The sequence below is a fragment of the Malus sylvestris genome, chromosome 13 (assembly GCF_916048215.2).
Source record: "Malus sylvestris chromosome 13, drMalSylv7.2, whole genome shotgun sequence".
Lineage (NCBI taxonomy): Eukaryota > Viridiplantae > Streptophyta > Magnoliopsida > Rosales > Rosaceae > Malus > Malus sylvestris.
The window spans coordinates 16,111,586-16,135,935 of NC_062272.1; the positions used below are offsets into that span (position 1 = coordinate 16,111,586).

The following is a 24,350-nucleotide window of genomic DNA, read 5'->3' on the forward strand; positions in this document are numbered from 1 at the left end:
CCAAAACAAATAATTTGGTAAGCCAAGTGAAAGAACTTGATTTGGTATTAGCTTGATTCGGACTTGATTGGTGTCCAATTTGATTTAATCAAGGGTTTTTTCACAAATGGTCCCTGAAATTGACACTCACCATCAAAATGGTCCCTGAAATTGAAAATCAATCAATGTAGTCCCTGAAAATAGGTGTCGGAAATCAATGTGGTCATTTCATTACAATTCTTTAAAAATTATGTTAAGTGATGATGTGGCACATAAATAGGCCCCTTAAGTTTTTCTCTTTTTTTTTTTCTCACAAATTGTCCTTGAAATTGACCCACGACATCAAAATGGTCCTTGAAATTAACCAGCGACATTAAAATGGTCCTTGAAATTGAAAATTGATCAATGTAGTCTTGCAAGTAAGTGTCTCAAATCAATGTAGTTCTTCTGTCACAATTTTGTCAAAAATTATGTTATGTGTTGATGTGACACATAAATGGGTCACACAAGTCTAATTAAATTTAAAAAAAAAATTACAAATAGGCTTAATAATTTAATAGTTAATAAAAAATTTGTCAACCCAAAAACCCAGTCCTGCAATCACCTCTGATCCTAGTCTACATTTCTCTACCTCCTTCGCTCTCTATTTTCTAAAAAAATACCAATACACGCATCTTTACACACTTCAGCACCCTTTACTGGATTGAACTTGGATCGAGATTACCTTTGGTGATGGCTTGGCCCATTGGCAAATGAGACATTACCGTTAACATTTAGGCGATCAACATCCTCACAACCTTAATCTTCGAGAGCTTGTTCGACGCTTCCCTGATGGTCTAGTGATGCAAAGAACAACGAGGTTTGCCTTCGGATAATGAAGTTATAACCAAGGTGCGTCTATTGTTGGTTAAAAATTATTTCCACAACCCCTCTTAGGCCTTGGTTAAGCCTTGTGCCTTTGAGAATTTATGGAAGAGATCTCTCTTCGGACTAAGCCCTACTATAAGAAAAAAAAAATTTGTTGTGCAAAAAGGAATTTAGACAATTTTTTTAATTAATTATTAAACCAACATTAGCACATAACAAATTTTTTTACAAAATAGTGGCGGAAAATTCATATTGATAGGCGACATCTATTTTCAAGGACTACATTAATTGATTTTTAATTTCATGGACCATATTGATGGTGTGTGTCAATTTCAAGGACCATTTGTGATAAAATAAAAAATAAAAAAATAAAAAAATAAAAAACCCATAAATCTTGTGGGGCCCATTCATGTGCCATATCATCACTTAACAGAATTGTGATAGAAGGACCACATTGATTTACGACACCTATTTTCATGGACTACATCAATTGATTTTTAATTTCAGAGACCATCTTGATGGTGAGGGTCAATTTCAGGTACCATTTGTGATAAAAACCTTTTAATCAAATGACTTGATTAATCCTACGAATGGAAGAATTTGATTGCAGTCCAATTTGATTTAATCAAATAATTTAACCGAGTAAATATTGGGAAATTAACCAAATAATTTAATTGACATGATTTATATCAAAGTCAATTTAAAAGATAATTTCGCAATTGTTTCGACCATCAACTTAATATGGTAATTGTTTTATATTACCAAACGTCGACGCAAATCACTTTTGATGACTCGTTCGATATTGATAAATCGCATGCTATGTGTAAAAATTGCAACCCATGGACACGGTGTATGCCACAAAAGCCTAGCAAGTCAAAACATTAATTTGTTGGCGAGTATTTGTTTCCCCAAATTTTACAATATCTACACCTACAATTACAAACACATCAAAAATAGAATACGATTCTTCAATCATGGAGGACCCTTAGTCCTAAACCCTAGTCACGAGGACTAAAACATTCCATGCTCGAGAGGCTCCACAAGGAAAAGACCACACCAATCTCTAATGATTTCTCTATTATTGGCAAAGAAGTCCTGCTATGAGTCCCCTCCAACAAATATCGAGTTTTCTTCTCATAGTTCTTTACCGAGCGCACAAGCCACAAACACCACCACCTCATATTTGGATAACAATTGCCTCTCTAGAATTTGAGATTGAACAAATCACGATCACGACCATAACTACAAAAACTCTTCTCGACAAAGCAAGAAGGCGACCATAACCATAAATAGAAGACTCTCCTCGATAAAGCGAAAGAGAAACTACAACCAAGAAGAAGAAGAAGAAGAAGAAGGAAAAAAAAAAAAAAAACAGATATCAACAAAAATTGCCGCCAACTCCAACGTTAAAGGCAAAGATGGACGGCTAGGTTTTTTTCTCGTGCTTTTATTTAGCCGCGGGGGCGTTTTTTTTTTGCAGTACATTATTATGGTGGACATGTTTTTTTTTTAGTACATTAGTATATATCCTTGTATTTCTGACCTTTTATGGTTAATGATTTAATCAGCCACAATCATTGAGAAACAGAAAAGTTAGTAAAAACTTTTAAAAATTATAATAATTTTTGACCGTTTGATCAAATTTTAAAAATCCAAATCACTTCATCCGTAAGTTTTTCCATTTGGAACCTTCAATCCATCATCATATCTCCTTCATATGGAAGGCTTTTTGGGATGCTGGCCATGCTGTCTGATGAAATGCATGAGCCGCGAAGAATCTAGAAACCAATCACTTCCAAATATATGTGTGTGTGTGTGTGTATCTATGCTGTAAAATAAAAATAAAACAGCCCACACATACCTATCTTCATATATGGAGACAACATAAAAAGCCACTGTTTTCTAAACCAGGTTTGAAAAATGCAGACAGATCTATCATCATCCATTAAAATATTTGTTTTAAGTGTTATAATAAATCTGATAATATGTGCTGACTGTAGATTAGTCAAATTTGAAATCATTGTAACCCATTATGATGGATACAGATTTACATTGAACGGGTTCATCGTCACTGTAGTGTCTCTAATAAATAAGATATCACTATGTACTTTGCCTGCATGACCTTGTATTACTTTAGAGGCTTTGAACTCCTAGGTTGATCATGATGGTTGTTTTAGAAGATACCAATAATGTACCTTTTTGAATAATGTTATTTTGCTTAAGAGAGTTGTTATTTCACAGAACTTACTTTGTAGTAGCAAAAGAGAAACTCTCTTGAAATCAATAAATTGTTTTAAAGGAAAACTAACAAAAAGTTCAAAAAAACTTCTCTTTTAATGAAAAGCTCTTTTTAAAGGTATAGTAAATAGTATCAAGAAAAGGTATAAATGTGGTTTTTCGTTAAAAATGAACAGTACCGAAAGTGTTTTGTTAAAATTCCCTTGTTTTAATGGCATCACCTATGACATAGATGATTGTCATGTATAAATAGTAAACCATTCGTCCGTTACTGCCATGTGATGTTACCGACTGCAAGAGAAAATCTCTCGTGCAATGGAGCCTACACTATGGTGTTTGAGATAGCGTATTCACAGTTGAGACTAACTCCAGTCTAGCCATATGAAGTCTTACCCCTCCAGAAAAGAATTTGTCCGCTGTTATGTGTTGGACCGTTGTCCAATTTAATATGCTCAGGATTACCATTTATTAACTCTTTCAGACAGAAGACATGATAAAGTCCAGTTTAATTAGTTAGTCATGTGCTGCCCGAACCACTGCAGATCACATGGCATAAACTTCAGTATTAACTGAGGACTAGATTAGCCAAATCTCAGGAACAGCCCAGTTTTCTGTTAGTTTTGCTGTGCATAATAGAAAAATGACTAATGATTAGGATAATATGTTAGTTTAAATGGTTTTTGCATGCCATTTTTCTCTATTTTGCACACACCAGACTTTTCAACCCTCGATTCTTCTTTGATTTATTCAATCCAATGAGTCAATGACAGAAAAATAAGGCCAAGGATGCTATCAGTTCATTTCATACACATAGCATATGATATTTACAAAACCCTATTGTTTTTTGGAAGTGTTATTGGCACTCCAAAAATCTTATTCTACACTCCTCACAAGTGTATTTTTCTTTCCAAATATAGAAAGTTTGCAGTGTTGAATAAGATTTTTGAAGTGCCAATAACAATTCCCTTGTTTTTCTCTTGTTGAAGTGTACGCTACGGTATGAGGCAAAAACTTACAAGTTAGCTTAGGGATCAAGGAGCACATCAAAGGGGAATGCCCCAAACCACTGACTGGATGAGGTAGGGCCCCTACCATAGGGGCAAACAACCATAACTCAGCTAGATTTCATCTCAATATCTGATTCACTCTCCTCCGGGTTTGCATCAGGATGATCCGGCGGAAGGAGGCCAAGGAGTGGTAAAGGCAACAAGGAGCTGAGATTGCAGATGATGATCAAAAGGGACAAGTTATCATATTGGTCCTTGGTTACACCTAAGAGTTGGGTCAGACCAGCGCCCATCAGCCCCCCAAGAACACTCCCAGCATTTGAAATGGACATGAGGGTTGCGAAAAGTGTGGCTTCCACTCCCTCCGGGCATAATCTAGCAGCCAGCACAAGAACAGGCATGAAAGAAGCCTGCAACGAAAATTAGGAATTAGTTTTGCAGTACAGCCGTTCACAGAATCAGTTCTCTGCACAAGCAATAGAAATATTTCCTGTCATGCATGTGGTACAATTAGATTCGAAATATCAAAAACAATACATTGTTACAAGCTTAGTTTTTCGAAGAGTAATTTCATCAGTTAAATTTATCGGTTTATCTATTTCTAAGAAAGGTTTGAAGCTGCGTTTGACTAAATTTTCAAGGCACACTCAAAATGCATGCATCCAAGGAACTACATTCTTTTAACAAATTACAGGGCACAGCAACCAATACACCTGTTTTAATAGTGTACCTGACTGAGAACTGTTATGACCAAAGAATCTCCAATTGAAAACCACTCATCGCTTATCCCGAATTTTCGGTTTAATCCAGTAACAAGGAGAACCTGAGACATAAGATCAATAATAATTACACCTGAATTTCATTTGACACAGTTAAGTCAGGGAGCCTTAAGAAAATAACTCGTATCACAAACCTGAGTCAACCCAATAGCTGAACCAAAAACAGTTGTTACTACAAATGTCTTCCGCAATGGAACAGTTTTCAAAAATCCATTATACAGTCCAACCCCAAGCAATGATGCTACAGAGGTAACAAGCTTGACACGTCCTAAGAACTCTGGGGTAAAACCAAGTTTATTTGTGCTGAAAGCCAAGGAAATATAAAAGCCCTAGTTAAGATTGGAAACATTTACTGAAACAAATTGAAAGCGGCCATGAACACCTGTAGCTTTTGCAAAGTAAAGGATAATGACCATGCTCATAAATTGCACGTACGTGAAGTAAAACATTGCAGACTCTGAGTGAGGGGTTGCCTGCCACAGGAAAATAAATAACGTGGGAAAAAATACATTGGGTTGCCTAACAGCATCCCATAACTGAAGAACATTCTGTTTCCAGCTATCAAGCAAGTTATGACCAGCCAGAGGAAAATTTGGCCCCTTCGAGGCACCAATCACAGGCTGCTCATTCACAAGAATAGAAACTGCAGATGTCATCAGTGGTAGCAAAGCCGTGAGACCAAAAACAAACCTGAAACATCAACAATTTGAAAAACAAACAAAAGACCACATCAGATGATTATCAGCAATAGGACCCTACATTCTGAACAGCAAACTTTGTGCACCTTACACCGTAAGCATCCACCAAGGAGCCGCTAAAATAGGAACTCACGATTCCACCAAAAGCAGAAGATCCCCAACACAAAGACTGAAGAGAACCTGACATGCTTTGTGATTCACCACGAGCCCTCTCCACAACCATGGAATCTACAACCTAAAACATGCTAAGTTTTGACATGGTTTACAAAGTATGTTACAGAATGAAGAACCTGAGCCAAAAAAGGAGGCAATTCATCATTTCATACCAGAGGATCTGGATTCTTAAGCTGAACCTTTCTAAATAATGCAGACAAGTAGACTAAGTTTTTCCCTAAAATTAAACCAGACACTTGTGAGTCTTGACTCTTTCTTCCTCTGGAATCATTTAGGGCTTTTTTACCCCCAATTTTTCAATGTTCTCTTATTGTAATCTCAAAGGAGAGAACTGAGGATCAGAACCTCCTCATATAAACTCTCTTAGGGATCATTTTGATTTTTTATTTCGTAATATCTCTACATGTATTATGTATTTGATCTGATAAGTTCAAAATTAATTACTTAAGTAAACACATCGCATCGCTTGAATCATATACAATGTTGAGATACACTTTAATTCATAACAAATTGAATTTTTTTAAGAGGATTTTCCATGTCGAAAACAATCTAAATAAATGGTCTAAATCAAATTCTGGCTGAGAACCAAGTCAACTTCAAATTCTGGCTGAAAGCTAAGTTAGGCACATATTGTGACACATAACAAGATATACCTTCCATAACATTCAAAAAGAATAACTAATAGATACTTACCACATCTGAAAAGGCAACAGATAGAGATCCAAGAATTATGCAGAAAGCAACACTGAATTTGTTATCAACAACAGTGGCCATCAAACTCCATGACACTGCACCAAGAAGCCCAGACAAAATCAAGTATGACCTTCTTCGGTAACCAAATAGTGGCACAGAATCACTGCAAGGACCCAAAAAACTGTTCACAAACAACAATAGAGGAATACAGTAACTGAGAGATACCAAATAGAGATGGCAAATAGACTCACACCTAATAAAACCGTATATAGGTTTAATCAGCCATGGCAACGAAGAAAAGCCGGTAATCACAGCTGTCTAGTCAAACACATATAAATTTGTCAGAAACCAAGACTACAAACACCAAAGACAAGTAATTCACACCTATCAAAGAAAAAACAATATGTGCCCTTGCATTAGTAATTCAAAGCTAGAATCCCATTATCCATAACCCTGTTAACACCTTTTTCGTACTATTCGGAATCCTCAAGGTAAAATTGTTTACCGATCAGTGCATAACAACGTCAACTTAAGCTCATAGTTAATCAAGCATGTCACTTTTAATAACTACAGCTACAAATGTAAAGCAACAAAAAATATGAATGTAAATGTACCTCAGCCGGGTCGAGATGCAAATCATCTTTCAAATAAAAACTGACAGCAAGCCTTGCAAGGCCTAGAACACCTTGAACAAAATACACCATGGCAACAGCAACATTGTCAGGGCACAATTCGACCCCGAAAATTTTCACACTGCTCGTTCTATGTTTGGTCTTGCTTGGAGAAGGCATGCATTCCTCCTTTTCCCTATCAGTTATCAACACATCCCTTTCTCCTGCACCTTATCGCATTGAACCAAAACTAAGTAAAGCTTCAATCTTTATCACATTTTGCCAAAACCCAATTGTTAAAACTTGCTTAGATATTCATAATTACATTTTGACTGCAGAATAATTACTGTAAAGTTTCAATAAACGGAAATAGAGAGACATACTAATCCTGGAATCGAGGAACGACTCGTGGTCCAAGTCGAGCCGGCGAGGGGACGATGGCATCGGGACGGCGACCGACATGTCGTTCACAGGAGGAAGCTTCTGGCGGGCTCTGCGTCGGAGGCGAGTTCTTCTGTGGGCGCCGGATAAGACAGTGCACGGCTTCCGGCGGATCCGAGGGACGAAGTGTAGTGGAGGAGGTGGAGCGAAGGAGGCCGAGGACAAAATTGGATTTCCCGAGGGCAAGATTGAGATTGCGCAAAAGGTTAGTGACTCCATTTGAAAATTATTTAATACCAAAAGTAGGGGTGGGTTCGGTTCAAATCGGTTCGGTTTTTTGCCAAAATCGAAATCGAACCGAAATTTCGGTTCGGTTTGGTTCAATTTTTTTTCGGTTCAGTTTTTTCCGGTTCGGTTTCGGTTTTTTTTTCAAAAAATGAAAAATTTTGAAATCTTAAATTTTATCATATCCAACATAATCATAACATAAATATTCCGACTAGACTTAAAGATAATGAAAATAAACATTTAAAGTTCAACTAGAATTATAACATAAAGGTTTTTTTAAAATATTTTGGGTTTAAAGTTTAACTGTAAATAGATTTCTTTTTAGACGATGATGATGGAGTACGACCTTATTCATTCCTCTTTTTCTCTCAATCTCTCTCTCTCTCTCTCTCTCTCTCTCTCTCTCTCTCTCTCTCTCTCTCTCTCTCTCTCTCTCTCTCTCTCTCTATATATATATATATATATATATATACATGTATTCTTCACTAGCAATAAGATAAACATTCTATAATATACTATTTATTTTGGTTATTGTCTAGGTAACAATTTTTGATATTTTCTTTATCTTTATGGTCCAAATTTTTTTTATCCATATATGTGGTTACATAATATAATTTCTACATTTTGTGTTTAGCTTCTACCACCAGCAAATTTTGAAGAGGTGTTCATCAATATTTTTGAATATATTGATATACTTTTCAAAATTGTTAGGCCAAGGAAGCTACTATACTTGGCCATAGGTGAGAAAGTTTGAATTTTGTTTTTGATCTCATAGTGTTTAATAAACTCATGAGACTTTTATACGCTGTTTGCTTTCCCTAATCAACTGCAGTGCAGTTGAGATATGTGTTCTTATATATGTGTTGCACTTAATGATATAAACTAGAAATATTGCATGTAATGGTATAAGTTCTAATTTTTGTTGTAGATGGAGAAGTTGAGAAGATAATTTGAATTGGAAAGCAAACAAGTCCTACCAAAGCAGCAGTCCGAAGTATCATATTCTAATATAATAAAAACAAATAATTAAATAAATAAAATTAAAAAAATATTAATTTAATTATTTCGATTTGGTTCAGTTTGGTTCGGTTTCTAGACCACCAAAACCGAACCGAACCAAAAGAGTTCGGTTCGGTTCGGTTTTTTCAATTCGGTTCGGTTTTTTCGTTCGGTTCGATTTTTGGTTTTTTTTTTTTTTCGGTTTTTTGAACCCACCCCTAACCAAAAGTGTACTTGCACGCTTTTTCTTTCGTGTGATGATTCTAATCTTTCTGTATAGGGATAATGGAAAGACGTAAGTACCCCCCCTAAGCCAACAAATGCACGCGTTAGGCTTTTGCTTTGCCCCATGAGTGCTTCAGTACACTAGCCCATGGCCCAAACAAAGTGCCTTTGGGCCAACTTGACTCAAAGATGATAAAAAGTACCGGATCCAGGCCCAATTTAATTTAGACAATTATTACTTCAAGGTAAAAACAATGTTCTGCCTCGTTTGCATTTTTTAATGATTTGTTTCTTTTATCATTTATTTTATTAATTTAAAATAAAAAAATCATTTTATCAATTAATAAAAGTATAGAAATTCTCTTATCGCGGAGAAAATCTATGGTGTCACCGAATGTACGTATATCCATTTATGTCTATAAGGAGATGTTGATGTTGATTGACCGGCTTATTAGGTCTTAGGTTGCGAATCACAGCTAGCCCTGACATGTAGTTGATTCTGATAAGTTTTTCTTCATTTTAGATCTCATTTTCGGACAAAGATGATCATAATAGAGTGTAAAATCACTATATGTTTGATTTTAGGTTCAATTGGAGGCAATAGCGGAGCCATGATTTTTATCTTGGGTGGGCTAGTTGAAATTAGTATCATAAAATCATATGTTTATTTTTAATCAATATAAAAGAACAACAATAGAATATAAACAATTATTGAAATCATAACCCTAACCGACAACTTCGAGGACCATATAAACAATTAACTTGCTAAATAAACCAAGAATAAGTAAATAAAGCAATTAAGAACGTATCAAAGGTTGCATTCATTGGAAAATTGCAACAAAAAGTAAGGAATTACGGAGATAGGGATTTAATTGTGAACTAAAGGAAAATTCTTCTTTTTTTCTTGAGTAAGAAGTACGGAGGCTAAATCGCATAGGGTAAATGATGTTTTTCTTTAATGAATAGGATAGAAGGGGGAGGGAAGATAGAACTAATTTATTACTTGTAGCATAAAAAAGTATTATTTATTACCTATCATCTAATAAATATACATGAAATAATAACATGTATTGGAATTGAGTGGGCTATATAGGCTACATGCATTAACATAAATCATGCATTAACATAAATCATTAAAGCATGAGTTTGAAAAAGGATAGTGCTATTCACATACCCTTATTAATTTTTTGTCATTGATCGTCATCAATTCATTCAATCCGAAGGTCGAAAACTGAGAGAGATGTGTGAGAAATAAAAATGAGTGTGTAGATAGCACTACACTTACAAAGAACTTGCATGGGCTAAAGTCCACCTTAGCCTTGTGGGTGGCTCTGCTCGTGGTTGGAGGGTTTAAAGCCTTAGACGTAAGCGAGAAACTTGTGTTGGTTGAATCTATCCTTGAGAGCTGGGCGCCAAATGGATACTTTCGTATCATCGAAAATAACGAATATGATAACGAACATAATTAGTTAATAGTAACAAATCTAGGGTAGGTTAAAAAGTGAGGGAGGTTAAGTTAATGCTTTTAGCATTATGATAGGCCTTAGGTTCAATTATTCTTAAGACTCTAACGCAAAAATGAATATGCTGACCTCCCTCACATAATAAAATGTTGCAGGAAGGAAAGTATAGCACCCTTTACATGTAAGTTTCTATTTCTTGTAGAGATATGAGGTGTAAGTTTTTATCTCTTATTTTTTTAGAGTCAGCTTGCTATAAGTCCATTTTCAAGAACATGTTCTTTTTGTGTGAAATGTCACTCTCATTATATCTGACTTATTATATAAGGAAAACTAATGAAAATGATTTGAAAACTTTGAGTTTTAATGATAAAGACAAAATAAAAAGTAAAGTGAATAATATCATGATTGATTTTTAGTGTAAAAATATGGTTTTTCATTAAAGTGAACAGAAACTTTTTGTTAAAGTTTCTTATTATATAATGTATAAAGTATTGGTTCGAGTTGGAGATGTGATGAGTGATGATGTAGGCAAAATTGGCTCCACTCTCGTTTTCAATATACAACCAACATAGTCTTGGCTTCGCTTCTAGTTTTTCACACAAGCAAAACATAAGAAATAATGAATTATCTTTATTTATTGTATACTTGTTTTGAACTTTTGGTAGAGAATCTCGAGATTAAAATATGGAATATAATACGCCCACATCCGTATCCTACCTACTTCTACAAGAGAGACCACTTTAATAAGTTTATAAAGAAATAAGATCATCTTTATTTCTTATTTCCCCCTTTATTTATTTTTAATTTTTTTTTCCTCATAGTAAACATGTCCAAGAGGACATATTTGTCCTCGTTGGATTTGAGGATTAAGCATTACGGGTTTATTTTTTGAAAATTTAAAGTATTGTTCAAAACAAAAGTTTGAAAAGACATGGTTTGAAATATAAACATGACCTAAGCGGTAAAACACTAACACAGAACTATAAGCATTACTTAGTGCTTATATCATGTGATGAAAGGATGTTTAAGATCGAAAGAGGATTCTCGCTGGATCCTCAAATCACATTCATTCATCGTATATCGTGCGGTCATAAATCATTGTAATTTTTTTATTTTAAATTAAATATAAATAGTACCTTAAAAAAACTAGCTGGATGATGAACAAATATGATTGGAGGATCCGGCGAGGATACTCTCTTTTTAAGATCTTCCATTTATAGTTGTGCTCTAGCTTTACTTAGTTTTAAAAATTATTTGGCTTTCTGGTCAAACTAGTCCCTAAAATTGGCATACCTCCTCACTTTGGTCTTTGTGATTTAAAATCGATAGAAGTGGTCAATTAGATTGTCTACTGTTATTTATTTTGGTCATTTCGTGAAAAATCTTCGCTAAATTGAGGGCATTTTTATCAAATCAACTCTTCAACTTGAACTTGTGGTTTTTTTTCAATTTTGTTGATGCACAAAACCGGAGGGGTCTTGGAACAACGTAAATCTAACCGTGAATCTGCAAGAAAGTAAAGAACATAAGATGTATTATGGTTCATCCCAATGTTTGGGCTACGTCTACACTGATGTTGATATTGTTTCTCTGTATGAATGTATGAATTACAAGTGTGAGGGGAGTCCCCTAGAGAAAGTAAGAGTTTGAGAGAGCTCTCTGATGAAAGTGAGGGGATTGTGAGGGTGAGAGCCCCTTGATTGTGAGGGTGAGGAGGCCCTTTTATAGACTAAGGGCTCCTCCCCTTTTTACATATTTGCCCCTTCATTTATTACATAATTACATTTGAGTCATCCGAGTATTTATACGAGATCTAAATACGGAGGCCCTAAGTATGGTACAAACAAATTTAAAGGAGAATTTTCACAAAATAACCAAAATGATTGGCGATGGATAATCTCAGACATCATTTTTATCAATTTTAAATGCCAGAGTTTTTGGCAACATTATTTCTACTTTCAGGTTTATACAAATTAATGTTGTTTGTTAAGAAATGTGAAGCAATTGTCATGATTTGGACAACACAACTTCAATTTGATAAGAAAAGTGGCAAAAATCAAGACTATTTTGTAAATAAATAAAAAAGTGTTACCAAGAAAGGTGGTTGTCTGGTGTCTTATTGTTATGCTTTGAAATTTGGTACTTTAAAATGGAACTGGTTCCTATCCGAGGCAAACCCTCGGGATTCTGTTGAGCGACAAACACAGGCCGTTGGATTTCGATATAACGGTTACAAACAAGGAAGTCCCTCTTAAAGTTATAATAATTGTAGTTGTTGGATCGAAATCCAATGGTCCGTGTTTGTTGCTCAGCAGGATCCCGAGGATTTGCCTCGGAGAGGATCCAGTTCCCTTTAAAATAAGTGAGTTTTACAGAGAATTATTCCCTTGAAATCAGTCACATAAACTTTTTCCTTAAAGTATGCACATTGCACTCTTCCATTATTGGGCTAATCAAAGCTACCACAAAAATCTAATAATTTTTTTTTTCGGAAAAGATTAATAAAAAGAAAAAAGAGGAGTAAGTGATTGTGTGTAGAAACAAACACTGTTTATGAAAAAAAAAAGAAAAAAAAATCAACTTCAACCGAAATCATTGACACTTTAGACACAGATATAATGTAGGCTTTAATTAGTCACACATCATGATCCTCACCTACACCAAGCATTGAAATCCAAAAACTATAGGGGAGTTTGATAAGCATTTGTTCTATACGCACTTTTATTCGCAAGCGTTTATAACAAAATGCTTTTGTATTCTTATTAAGCGTTGTCAATAAAAGCATTTTTGTTCAAGTCACAATAAAGCAGTCTCAAACAAGACTATGAAAGGTAAAGCACTTGCGTTTTTGCTAAAAACACCTTCATCCATAGGGCTTTTAATGAAAGCGCTTTTATTTAAGACACAATGAAATGTTTATTAAAAATTCAAGTGCTTTTCGACAATCGGTGCTTAAACGAGCAACATTACAGAAAATCCAACAACAATTATATATTTAACAATCCAACAAAACTCAGCCTTTGATTTCATTCCCTCTACAACTCTACAAGGAGGGGAAGCAGAAAGCAAATTACAAAAGAGAAAAAGATACATTCTCCCAGAAAATTCAACTACTATATTGTCTTACATGTATCTTCATTTCATGGATTATATTCATGGCACAAATCACTATCCTTCCTTCCCTATTATTTAGCTCCAAAAAAAAAAGAAAATAAAAAAAAGGTACCCCTCTCCCTCTCTCTGTTGAAGTTTTTCGGTCAAGTGTCAGGAACAATTTCCATGGTCCATGCACATTACAATCAGCTACTCAAGCTTCCAGTTTATCCACTCCCTCCTCCAACAACATCTCCTGGTAACGGCACTCACGGCTGCAGAATGCCTTCTCACCCCTGCAAAACACAATTTCAACGAATGCTTAAATCACGCAAAACTCCGCTTAGCCAAGTTTGCTAATGCAGAGTGCTCCCTCTGCACCCAAGTTACAGCAGGTTGTGCGTCTCTGAAACCAAATTCGAGCTACTTTTCTCGTAATTTAGATTAAAATATTGACTGTTATATATAAGAACCATATTTCGCTGCTTAAAGAACATGAAATGCTGCTAGAACCAAATCACATATGTACAAGTGTCCGGTGATAGTCTTTAATTTCAATTATTCAAACACACGTCTATTTGTTATTGGCTTTTCAGCAGCAATTGCTCCTATTTTTTCAGCCGCAGAAGCCCTTTTTCTATGGAATACCAAAATGAAATGCATTTGCATGATTGAAGTGAACATAAAATGGAGAAAACTGATTAGTTGGTTGAAGGGGAGTAGATGGGTTTAATTTATCTTATAGAAGAAGATACCCTGCATAATCCTCTCCTAATATGAGTAGTAGTTACCTATCCATAATTGTATTATAAAATCAATTAATGATTCGGGTCAGTATAATATAAGATTCTAATCATAAATAGTTGTACAGATAGCAACCACGATCCAAGAATATATATATGAATCATATGATAAAACTCAAAAGAAAAGAAAAATCGATTAAAAAATGATTAGAAATCAAATTCAAATTATGTTGAAGAATAAAAAATAAAATTGATAACGCATTCATCAAATATTAGCACCGGGGCGATTAAAGATTACAAACATGGTAATCATGCATCGGATAATGAACATCGATTATTATTACGATTGAGATATGAAAAATAATCGTTTTAAGCCGGTGTCTCGAGAGAGTGCCGACAAAATAATAGGGAACAAAAAATTGGACCAACCTGTACATAAAAATATCTTTGCCGTGGCCAAGATTCTTGTTGCAATTGTCACAGAAGCTGAGAAAACTCTCAGACAGAGAGCTTGACCCGTTTGACTTCCTGCCGGGAGGAAACTCCGGGACGCCATCGGAGCTCTCCACGATGCAATTGTCGAAGATGTGCGTGGTTTTCGGGTTCGGCCCATGGGAAATCACACACGTGTAATCCTCAGAGAGCTCCATTTCACTGACAGAGAGACGGCTCGTGAAAACCCGGGTCGAATTCATCGTCTCGGATTCGAAGAGCGATTTCTTCTCCGGCGACTGAGACAAGACGGAGGAGAAAGAACCCAGATGGGAATTCTCCGTCTTGGTGCTGAAATCCGCCGAAGATTTCGGTGATCGGGAAGGGGAGAGAACAGAGGGTTGCAGGGGAGGGATTTGGATCTTGAGCTGCGACCCGAAAATCACCATTCGAGTTTTGGGATTTGACGGTTTCGGGTCGGATTCGTTGAGGGCGTCGACGATGGCGAGGCCGATGCCTTTGGAGTCCAATTTGTCCCAGTGGATGCGTCTGGATTCGGGTTCCGGGGTTCTGGGTGTGTTCGATTCGGACCAGAAGGGGTTTCGGAGGCCCAGAAACGGTTTCGTTTCGAGGATGGAGGTTGGGCTCATTACGGCGTCGGATTCAGAGACGGCTTTTGAGGTGAAGCTGGTGAACAATCTCGGATTCGCGAAGAAAGAGGAAGTGAGTTTTGTGTGTTTTTCTCTGGGAGAGAGAAGAGAGCCGTTTTCCGCCATTGGAGCTCGCTCGCTTGCTTGCTTGCTCTGGTTCTTGAAAAATCCTATAAAAATAAAACCCCTCTGCAAAACAAGAAAAATAACTACTCAATGCACCCAAAATTAAAACTTGAATCTGATTTTTACCCAGTAAATTACTCACAAGCTTTGAAGCTGTAGAAAATGGCAGAAAGTTGCAGACTTTTAAGCTCTGCGGTGTTAGAGAATGGGAGATGAAAAAACCCAGAAACCAGAAATTGCAGAAACGATTCCATGAAACGATTCTCTCTCTCTCTGCTGCCACAACTCTGTGACCTCCATATCTCTAAGGACAAGACGTGCATGCGTCACGGCATCAGAAAACAAAGAAAGCTTGTATTTTTGTTGGTGCTACTCAGCTTTTTATGTCTTTTTATATTTTTGTTGGTATTTTTGGTTTAGCAAAAGTGGTTTTTTCATCAGAAGAAATGATTCAGAATTTGGAAGCAAACGAGAAGCTAACCAGGATTAGAAATTAAAAAGACAAACGAATAAAACCCAGAATTATATGAAACAAAAGGAGTAGCTAGCTCGTCACATGAACTGTGATTTATGCGTCTTCTCTCTCTCTCTATATATATATTTTTCTCTCTCCTCTCTTTATTTCCGCACTAAATCAGTTTCCCATCATGAACCTGAAACATCGAAGTGGAGTTGCAGAGAGAGAGGGAGAGAGAGAGAGCTCGTCGGATTTATGGGTTGGTGAGGGTGAATATAAAGAAGCGTGTGGGCGTGCATGAGAATCAGTGGGTTTGCTAAAACCACCCACCGGGCTCTGTCCAGGTATGGATGGATCCATCAAATCGATGGCTTTTTTTTTTTCAGCGTACAATTACTCATCACTCTCTCGCACTCTACAGTCCACTTCCTACATTATTGGCTTTTTTTTTTTTTACAGAGGTGGATTGTCTACCTTTTCATTTCCATACTTTTCCATCTCTTTTTATTTTATGTGGTCACGGTTAAATCACGTCAATATTTTATATTCTTATTACTTTTTTATTTTATTATTTTTATAAAAAAATAATATAAAATGTTGACGTGACTTAATTGTGATCACACAAACATGAGGGGATGAGAAGATTATGAAAATGGGAGGCTAGACGATCCACCTCCTTTTTTTACTAGTGGAATTTTGAGCATCAGTGACGCGACGCGCCAAAGATTGACCCACACTCACCAGCTCTTACTTTCCAGCTTCGCTCGGCTTATGTTGAGTTCCAACCGTACCTCACAAGTCATGTAATGTTATTATTTCACTTATATCCTTATTATTAAGGTCAAAGATGATGAATACTTGGGTGCATAAAGGAGAGAGTACATTCTTCTAACTAATTTAGCTAAGTGCATGCTTGCATTTCACTCGTTCCTTAATAAATGTATTTGTTTACTAATGTTATGCTCTAAAATGAAAAATCAATTGTGTTTTAAAACATAACACCATGACATCATAACGCTCTTGTTTGGGTTAACATTTGAACTTTAGGCCGAAAGGAAGGAGGGCCCAAAAAGACTAAAGAAATGAGTTTCGCCCGAAGGCCAACACCAAGCCCAGATCGTCCATCTCAAGACTAATTGGCTCTCCCTCATTAATGCAAAGGCTAGGTGCTTACAAGAGAAGTGACAACTGATGAAAATCAACCTACTCTTAGCCTAAAAGTACTTTTCAATGTCAGTACAAGTAAAATACTGATGAGTCACTACCCTTCAATTGCTTTCGGGTAAGAACATAGCTACAGACAGTTGGGCTAATTCGTCTATAAAAGGAGGAAGAGGGCCCAAAGACAAGGACATTTAACCAATCAAACAAATAAACATACAACGTGTCTCTCAACCAAGCAAATACCCAGAAAGTCGTGCTTTGTCTAGATTTTGCACCCCTTTTAGCCGTAGATTTCCTTAGAAAGACATTTTTTTGTCTATGTAAAAGCTCTGCTACCTTTTTCCTAAATGTTGTAGTATCGATCATGAACTTTTTTCTAGTCGTCCCCTTTAGTACCTAATCCTTTGTAAATTGCAAAAAGAAGAGACCGCAAGACGTTTAACCTTACCCGACAAGGTGAAATCTTGTTCGACTCTCTTTGTTTTTATCTTTCAGTTAATAGATTTGTCATTATAATGCATTCCCCAGTTTATATTCAAGTTATTTCCAGTCCTTTGATGACTCAAACCCCCATCAATTCTCAAATTTGGTTCATTTAATGGTTTTATCAAGATTGTAATGTATTAAACTGATGACTTGATCAGATTTGGATCACACCCCTCGAGCATACAAGATAACTAAAATTCCTTGATTTCAAGGCATAAAAAAGAACTTAATGTAGACTTAACCCATCTACAACAATCCTTTGATAAACAAGAAGTCAAAAATAACTTGGAGCGCAAGTAATCGGCTTAAAACATATTTGTTCTACATCTGCCATACTGAGATGGCAGTGGCACGCCTAAACACCTAGTTGGTTTTGATTGTGAGCCTCAAGACCTACATTTAAAGCCCTACAAAGGCACATCTCAGAACTAACTTTGTTCTTCTCTTGCAGTATTGAGACAAGCAGGAGCCCGACAATTAACCAAAGTTCCAACCCCTCAATGAGCTGTGTGCTCGAGCCAGGAACGCCCATCGGCCAGATTTCCTGCCCGAACATAGTTTTGGCACACCCGGTGGGACCACAAATCTTGTATGCCAAGGAGATAAAGGAAGGAACAAACCTTCAGGTGGGAATCAAAACAAAAACCACCCTGGTACACACCAAGATCTAGCATGGCAAATCTCCCTAAAGACTTGCAAGAATCCGCCTTGGTGGAAAGCCGACTCATTCTAAGAAATCAGGAGGGAGGGTCATAAATGAAGACCTCTAGGCCACCATGATGGCTGTCATAAACAGCATGGAAAGAAACTCTCTACAAACAAGAGAGGAAGTAAGCAAACTCTTTTCCTTAACAGTACATCGATAAATAAGGCTGGATCTGAAGTACTCTACTCCAGAGAATGACTGTGCTAAGGAGGTGAGGGAAGAACCCAGCCCTATGGAAGAGTTAGTTATTCTTCTATTTCCTTTACTTAAGGAAAAGAATAAAGAAAAAAAATGAGGAAATATCTAAAGTAGATCAGCTAGTGTTGAAGAAAGTCATGAGATCAGAGTTGCCTGATCCTTTGTTATTTTCATTAGATAGCAAGGGGGTAATGCAGGCCAGAAATAAAACAGATATTAGGAGCTGATACAATGACTGATGCTGATTCTTTTCTACAAGCCCCAATAAGCATAATCAATCTAACATGGGCAGAGAAAAGAAAAGGAAAATGCCACGTAGGAGGTCAAGGCGGAAAGGAAACCAGTTGATAGACCAATTGAATGAGCTATCAAGCTGCCCGAGAAACCCAAGGCCGCCATAATCAAAGGAGTGGTGCTATGTAGCAAGTGTCAAGGTGAATGCGAACTAGAGGTTGGAGCTGTCATTGATCAGGAACTGATTAAAAGGAGAAAAGAAGAAAAACGTGAGAACCACATAAGAATCATATGGGCAATTGAGGAGGAAACCTCTAGGAAAATGTCTTCCAGAGGTTGGGAGGAGACTTTCAGCCTAAAAACCTGTTAGAAGTGTTCAGGAACTATGAAGCTTCAGAAGAAATGGAGGATAAGGAGGCCAATATACCAAGATGGATGGATGTGAGGCCATCCCAGCCCGCTTATGCTGGTGGAGATGTTAGAATGAAATGAATAGCCGTGAATGCGGTCACAAAGAAGAATCTTGCCCGAGTTGGACAAAGATGGTACATAATTTGAAATGATAGGAGCCTTCATGATTATGAGGGTACAAAGGTAGCATAAGGCCCACGTGAACTTGCTGAAGGTTCCCACTACTTCGGAAACCTCGAAGAATGTAAAGCTAAAAAATGTTCCTCATGAAAGAAGAAATCAACCTCATTGGAGGAGTAAGAATGAGCTAAAGAAGGCAAACAACAAAAATGATAGGGAAAGGGACCATGTGCCGCCAAATCCCCATCCCGGGAAATAGAGAATCTTGAGGAGAGCTCAAGAGGATATGATGATGATGTCTACCCCAAGATAGAGCCTAAAACCGATCTGCTTCGGAACTATTTCACCCGAAAAAAGGTTACCCGTACCATTGTTGATAGAAATTATATGCAAAGTTCCAGAACAACTGCCGAACTTTGGCATAACCCAGGAAGAAGGATTACTTGAGCTAATGTTGCCCGATGAGGCATATGCTTGGTTGTAGGAATTTATGAACAACATTGAGGGTAAGGGGAAAGATCTACCTGGACCCAGTAACTTCCACGTAAACATAACATATGTTTTATCAGCCATGTTTCAGGCCAAGCATGATTAACCTTCCATGATGGAAGGTGATTACCTGGCAGTATAACCAATGATGGCGCATGTTAGTGTCGAAGAAGCTAGACAAGGAGAGTACCGTCAGACAAGCGTGCCCGAGTAACCAGGAAGGAAGCCTGAAAGAATATACTCGAACAAAATGGTTTTTGTACGCCCGAGTTTGACCATAGCCAATCATCTCAAACCCATATACGTAATTGCTCACCTAGAAGGAGTACCTTTCAAAAGGGTCTTGATCGATGGAGAGGTCGCGGTCAATGTGTTGCCCTACAAGCAGATGAAGAGAATATGCAGAAGTGAGGAATATCTTATTCCTACGGATCTTACAGTTTCTAGTTTCTTAGGAGCCATCACCCGAACTCATGGAATACTGTTATTAGAGGTCGATTTGGGTTCAAAACAAATCACGATGGCCTTTTTTTGTTATAGACTATACTTCCACTTATAGAGCTTTACTAGGCAGAGATTGGATTCACTAGAGTCTCTCTGTGCCATCTACTTTACATCAACAAGTGGCTGTCTACCATGAAAAAAGAGAAATAGGACTTGGGTTTTGGGAAATGGTGAAGGTCAAGTCACGGCCATTCTTACCCACAACCAACATCGCAAAAGCCAACTTCTATGATCCTTGTATTGGGATTCTTCAGTGTTTAGGAGTTGATAAGAATGGCCACCCAACTAAGGTGACGGATCAAAAGCTTCTAGAACAAGGGTTATGCCTTACAAGGGAAGAATGAGATCGGCCCTATATCATCCCAAACCCCTAACACCATTAATGTTAGAACAGAAAAGGAAGGACCAAGTGGTTGCAATCTGGTCCTTAATAAAAAGACTGTTGGTGTCTGGGAGCGAGAAAAGACAAGAAATGGAGAACTTAGCTATGGAAAAAGAACAGTGGAGCAGATAGGCTTCAAGTAGCCAGAACAGAGAAGTATAGTCTTTTGGGGAAGAGTTAGAAACAGTCATCCAAATGGCTGAATGTATATATGACTTAGATGGACAAGAGGATTTGCCTGAGAATCCAGAATTGGTTGAGTTTTTATGTACGGAACCAGACAAACTAGCTCCAGAAGTGTAAGACCCCTTGGAGACCATTAAGTTGGGAACTAAGGAGGATCCAAGACCAATACAGATCAGTGGTTTGTTAGAAATCGAGGATTGGGCAAGGATTGTTAACCTTCTACATGAATTCAAAGATTGTTTTGCTTGGCATTACACTGAGATGCCAGGTTTAGATCCAACCTTGGTAGAACATAGAATGCCTATTCAGATGGGGTTTAAACCTGTCAAAAAAGCACCACAGAAGATGTCCAAAGAAATTGAAGAAAAGGTCAAGGAAGAGATCGAAAAGTTGGTAAAGGCTGGATTTATTAGGCCTTCCAAATATGTTTAGTGGTTGGCCAACATTATACTTGTTTTGAAAGCTTTAACTAAGGCAATTAGATGTTGTGTTGACTTTAGAAACATTAATGGAGCCATACCTAAAGATGAATACCCTATGCCCATAGCCGACCTATCCATAGACGCAGTTGCTAAGCACAAAGTTTTGTCTTTCATGGATAGGAATACGGGATACAATCAAATAAAAATGGTTAAATAAGATATACATAAAACAGCTTTTAGGTGTCCAAGTCATGTTGGGGCATATGAATATTTGGTAAAGCCATTTGGACTAAAAAATGCTGGTGTAACTTATCAAAGAGCAATGAACGCCATTTTTCATGACCTAATCGGCCATAGCATGAAAGTAAATATTGATGACATCGTGGTGAAGTCCAAAATTGAAAAGCAACATATAATCGACCTTAGACAAGCCTTAATAAGAATGAGGATCTACAAGTTAAAAATGAATCCAAAGAAGTGTGCTTTTGGGGTAAGATCAGACAACTTTTTGGGATTCCTTATTCACAAAAAAGGAATGGAGGTCGACAAGAACAAAGCTCGAGCAATCATGGAGACACCTCCTCCCACCAATAAGGTGCAACTATAAAAGCTACTAGGAAAAATCAACTTCTTGAGGAGGTTCATCGCGAATTTAGCGGGCAAGATTCAGCCACTAACCCTAGGTTCATCGCGAATTTAGCGGGCAAGATTCAGCCACTAACCCTTTTACTCAGGTGAAAAGACAAGGAAGACTTTGAATGGGGCCCATCACACCAAGAGACTTTGGACATCATAAAAGCTTACTTAGCCTCACCACTAGTGCTTATGCCACCTCAGAGGGGGAAGCCGTTGAAGCTTTATATCTATACCTTGGAGAGGTCAATTGGGAGCCTACTGGCCCAAAACAATGAAAGAGGAAAGGAACAAGCTATATACTACCTTAGTAGAATCCTTACTGAGGTAGAGACAAGATATACCTCAGTGGAGAAACTATGTTTGGTTTTGTACTTTACTGCTTGTAAGTTAAGGCATTACATGTTGCCTTGCCACATCCATATCATTGCCAAGATCGACGTGATCAAATATATGCTGTCAAAACCAATGTTGACAAGAAGAATTGGGAAATGGATTCTGGCACTGTCCGAATTCAATTTTCAGTATGTGCCTCAAAGGGCAGTCAATGGGTAGGCAATTGTAGACTTCTTAGCCGGGCACCAAGAGTCTCAAGAGGAAATGGTTAACATTTTATGGACTCTGGAAGCAGCAAGTGTATGGATCCCGCCAAACAGAGCCTGTTTGGGCAAGGAATAATAGGTTCAGCAAGAAGTAAAAAGAATAACTAGCCTCTGGATCACTCATTGTAGACTATATTTTGATGGATCTTGCACTCAGAATATTACGGGAGCTGGGATTGTCATCATCGATCCCAAAGGCCTCCACCATTGTTATTCATTCCTCTTGGATTATCAAGAGATTACCAACAATCGGGCAAAATATGAAGCACTGATAATTGGCTTATAAATTCTGATGGAGTTAGGGGCAACTGAGGTCGAAGTATTTGGTGACTCAGAACTGGTAATCAACCAGCTAAATGGAGAATACAAATACAGACACATTACTATGGCTGGTTATTACTTGGCGACCATGCAATTATTGAGATATTGGGGTGATGAAATTTCAGTCAGCCATATCCCCAAGGAATCAAATACAATAACCAATGAAATGGCTCAATTGGCTGCTGGATTGTAGATCCAAGAAAGTAGGTTCGAGATAGAAGTAGAAATGTAAAAGATAAATCTCACTTCTATCTTTGATAGAGGATTCAACTTGGATATAATGACTGAAGAGCCTAAGATAAAGGATTGGAGGTCACTCATCATTCAATACTTGGAAGATCCATCTTTTCCCATAAGCAAAAAGAACATACAACAAGCCACTAGATATGTGTTGTGGGAAAAGAATATGCTAAGAAAGACTCTGGATGGGTTATTGCTGAAATGTTTAAGCCAATAGGAGTCTATGAGAGTTATGGCCGAAGTCCATGAGGGGATCTGTGGAGCACACCAAGCCGGAACCAAGATGAGGTGGCTACTAAGAAGATATGGCTATTTTTGGCCCAAGATGGAGAAAGATTGCAAAGCTTATGCCCGAGGATGTGAAGAATGCCAGAGACATGGACCACTCCAACATGTACCCTTAGTGCCCTTGAACCCCATAGTCAAACCTTATCTTTTCATAGGATGGGCAATGAACTTCATCAGGCAAGTTCATCCAGCTTCTAGCAAGGGACACACATTCATAATTGTGGCAACGAATTACTTCACCAAGTGGGTAGAAGCTTTAGCAGTAAAAACCATCACCTCAGCTACTGTTAAAAAATTCATTAAAACCAAGATCTTGCACAGATTTGGAATGATCGAGACAATTGTCACAGACCGCGAGCCATCTTTTATTTCAAAAGAGGTAAAAGCGTTCGCAAGTTAGTTTAAGATAAAGATGATTCGGTCTAGTCCTTACTACCCCCAGTCAAATGGTCAGGCAGAAACCAGCAATAAGATCTTGGTTAACATTATCAAAAGAATGGTGGCAGATAGTTCAGAGAAGTGGCACGAGAAGTTGGGAGATACATTGTGGGCCTGTAGAACTTCCAAAAGGGCAGGAACTAGGACTACACCCTACGCTCTGACTTTCGAGCAAGATGTTGTGATTCCCATGGAAATCAATGTAAGTTCGGTCATAATTCAAAATCAATATGGGCTACACAGTGAAAAGTATATCCAGGCTATATGTTAAGGAATTGAGGACGTTGATATAGCCCGAATCGAAGCTCTAAATAAAATTCAAGAATGAAAGAGAGTTGTTACCTGAGCATACAACAAAAGGGTAAAATTGAAGACTTTTGAGGAAAGAGGCTTAGTATGGAAAGCGGTCTTGCCCTTGGGAGCCCAAGTAAGAGGCTTTGGGAAATGGAGTCCTACTTAGGAAGGTTCTTTCATTATTCATCAAGCACTAGATAGGGGGGTTATTATTTGGCCGATTTAGAGGGAAACTTATAAAAACATCCAGTCAATGCTAAATTTCTGAAGAATTATCATCCAACCTTATGGGATGTTAGGGATTGCTATGTTGAAGAGGTTTAAATGAT

General features: G+C 37.4%; 2 protein-coding genes across 2 annotated transcripts; both read right to left on the bottom strand.

Annotated features, from left to right (window-relative positions):
* Positions 1 to 3,801: 3,801 nt before the first annotated feature.
* On the bottom strand, positions 3,802 to 7,721 carry LOC126597719 (folate-biopterin transporter 1, chloroplastic-like). The gene is made up of 9 exons (XM_050264530.1): positions 7,430 to 7,721; positions 7,050 to 7,276; positions 6,689 to 6,753; positions 6,436 to 6,598; positions 5,655 to 5,803; positions 5,306 to 5,560; positions 5,005 to 5,173; positions 4,822 to 4,914; positions 3,802 to 4,501 (listed from the first exon to the last, which is right to left on the bottom strand). Exons 1-9 carry the CDS (start codon positions 7,704 to 7,706, stop codon positions 4,199 to 4,201), a joined length of 1,701 nt encoding a protein of 566 aa, XP_050120487.1. The 5' UTR covers positions 7,707 to 7,721; the 3' UTR covers positions 3,802 to 4,198.
* Positions 7,722 to 13,368: 5,647 nt separating this feature from the next.
* On the bottom strand, positions 13,369 to 15,747 carry LOC126597160 (FCS-Like Zinc finger 8-like). The gene is made up of 3 exons (XM_050263923.1): positions 15,589 to 15,747; positions 14,668 to 15,509; positions 13,369 to 13,791 (listed from the first exon to the last, which is right to left on the bottom strand). Exons 2-3 carry the CDS (start codon positions 15,444 to 15,446, stop codon positions 13,710 to 13,712), a joined length of 861 nt encoding a protein of 286 aa, XP_050119880.1. The 5' UTR covers positions 15,447 to 15,509; positions 15,589 to 15,747; the 3' UTR covers positions 13,369 to 13,709.
* Positions 15,748 to 24,350: the final 8,603 nt, after the last annotated feature.

What these genes read in the sequence shown, in the direction of transcription:
- LOC126597160 (XM_050263923.1), bottom strand. Translation starts at nt 15,446, where the DNA reads ATGGCGGAAAACGGCTCTCTTCTCTCTCCCAGAGAAAAACACACAAAA. An exon ending in AAAGATATTTTTATGTACAG is followed by an intron (nt 13,792 to 14,667) that starts GTTGGTCCAATT and finishes TGTGTTTTGCAG; the next exon opens with GGGTGAGAAGGCATTCTGCA.
- LOC126597719 (XM_050264530.1), bottom strand. Translation starts at nt 7,706, where the DNA reads ATGGAGTCACTAACCTTTTGCGCAATCTCAATCTTGCCCTCGGGAAAT. An exon ending in CCTATATACGGTTTTATTAG is followed by an intron (nt 6,599 to 6,688) that starts GTGTGAGTCTAT and finishes GGGTCCTTGCAG; the next exon opens with TGATTCTGTGCCACTATTTG. An exon ending in GTGGATGCTTACGGTGTAAG is followed by an intron (nt 5,561 to 5,654) that starts GTGCACAAAGTT and finishes TTGATGTTTCAG; the next exon opens with GTTTGTTTTTGGTCTCACGG.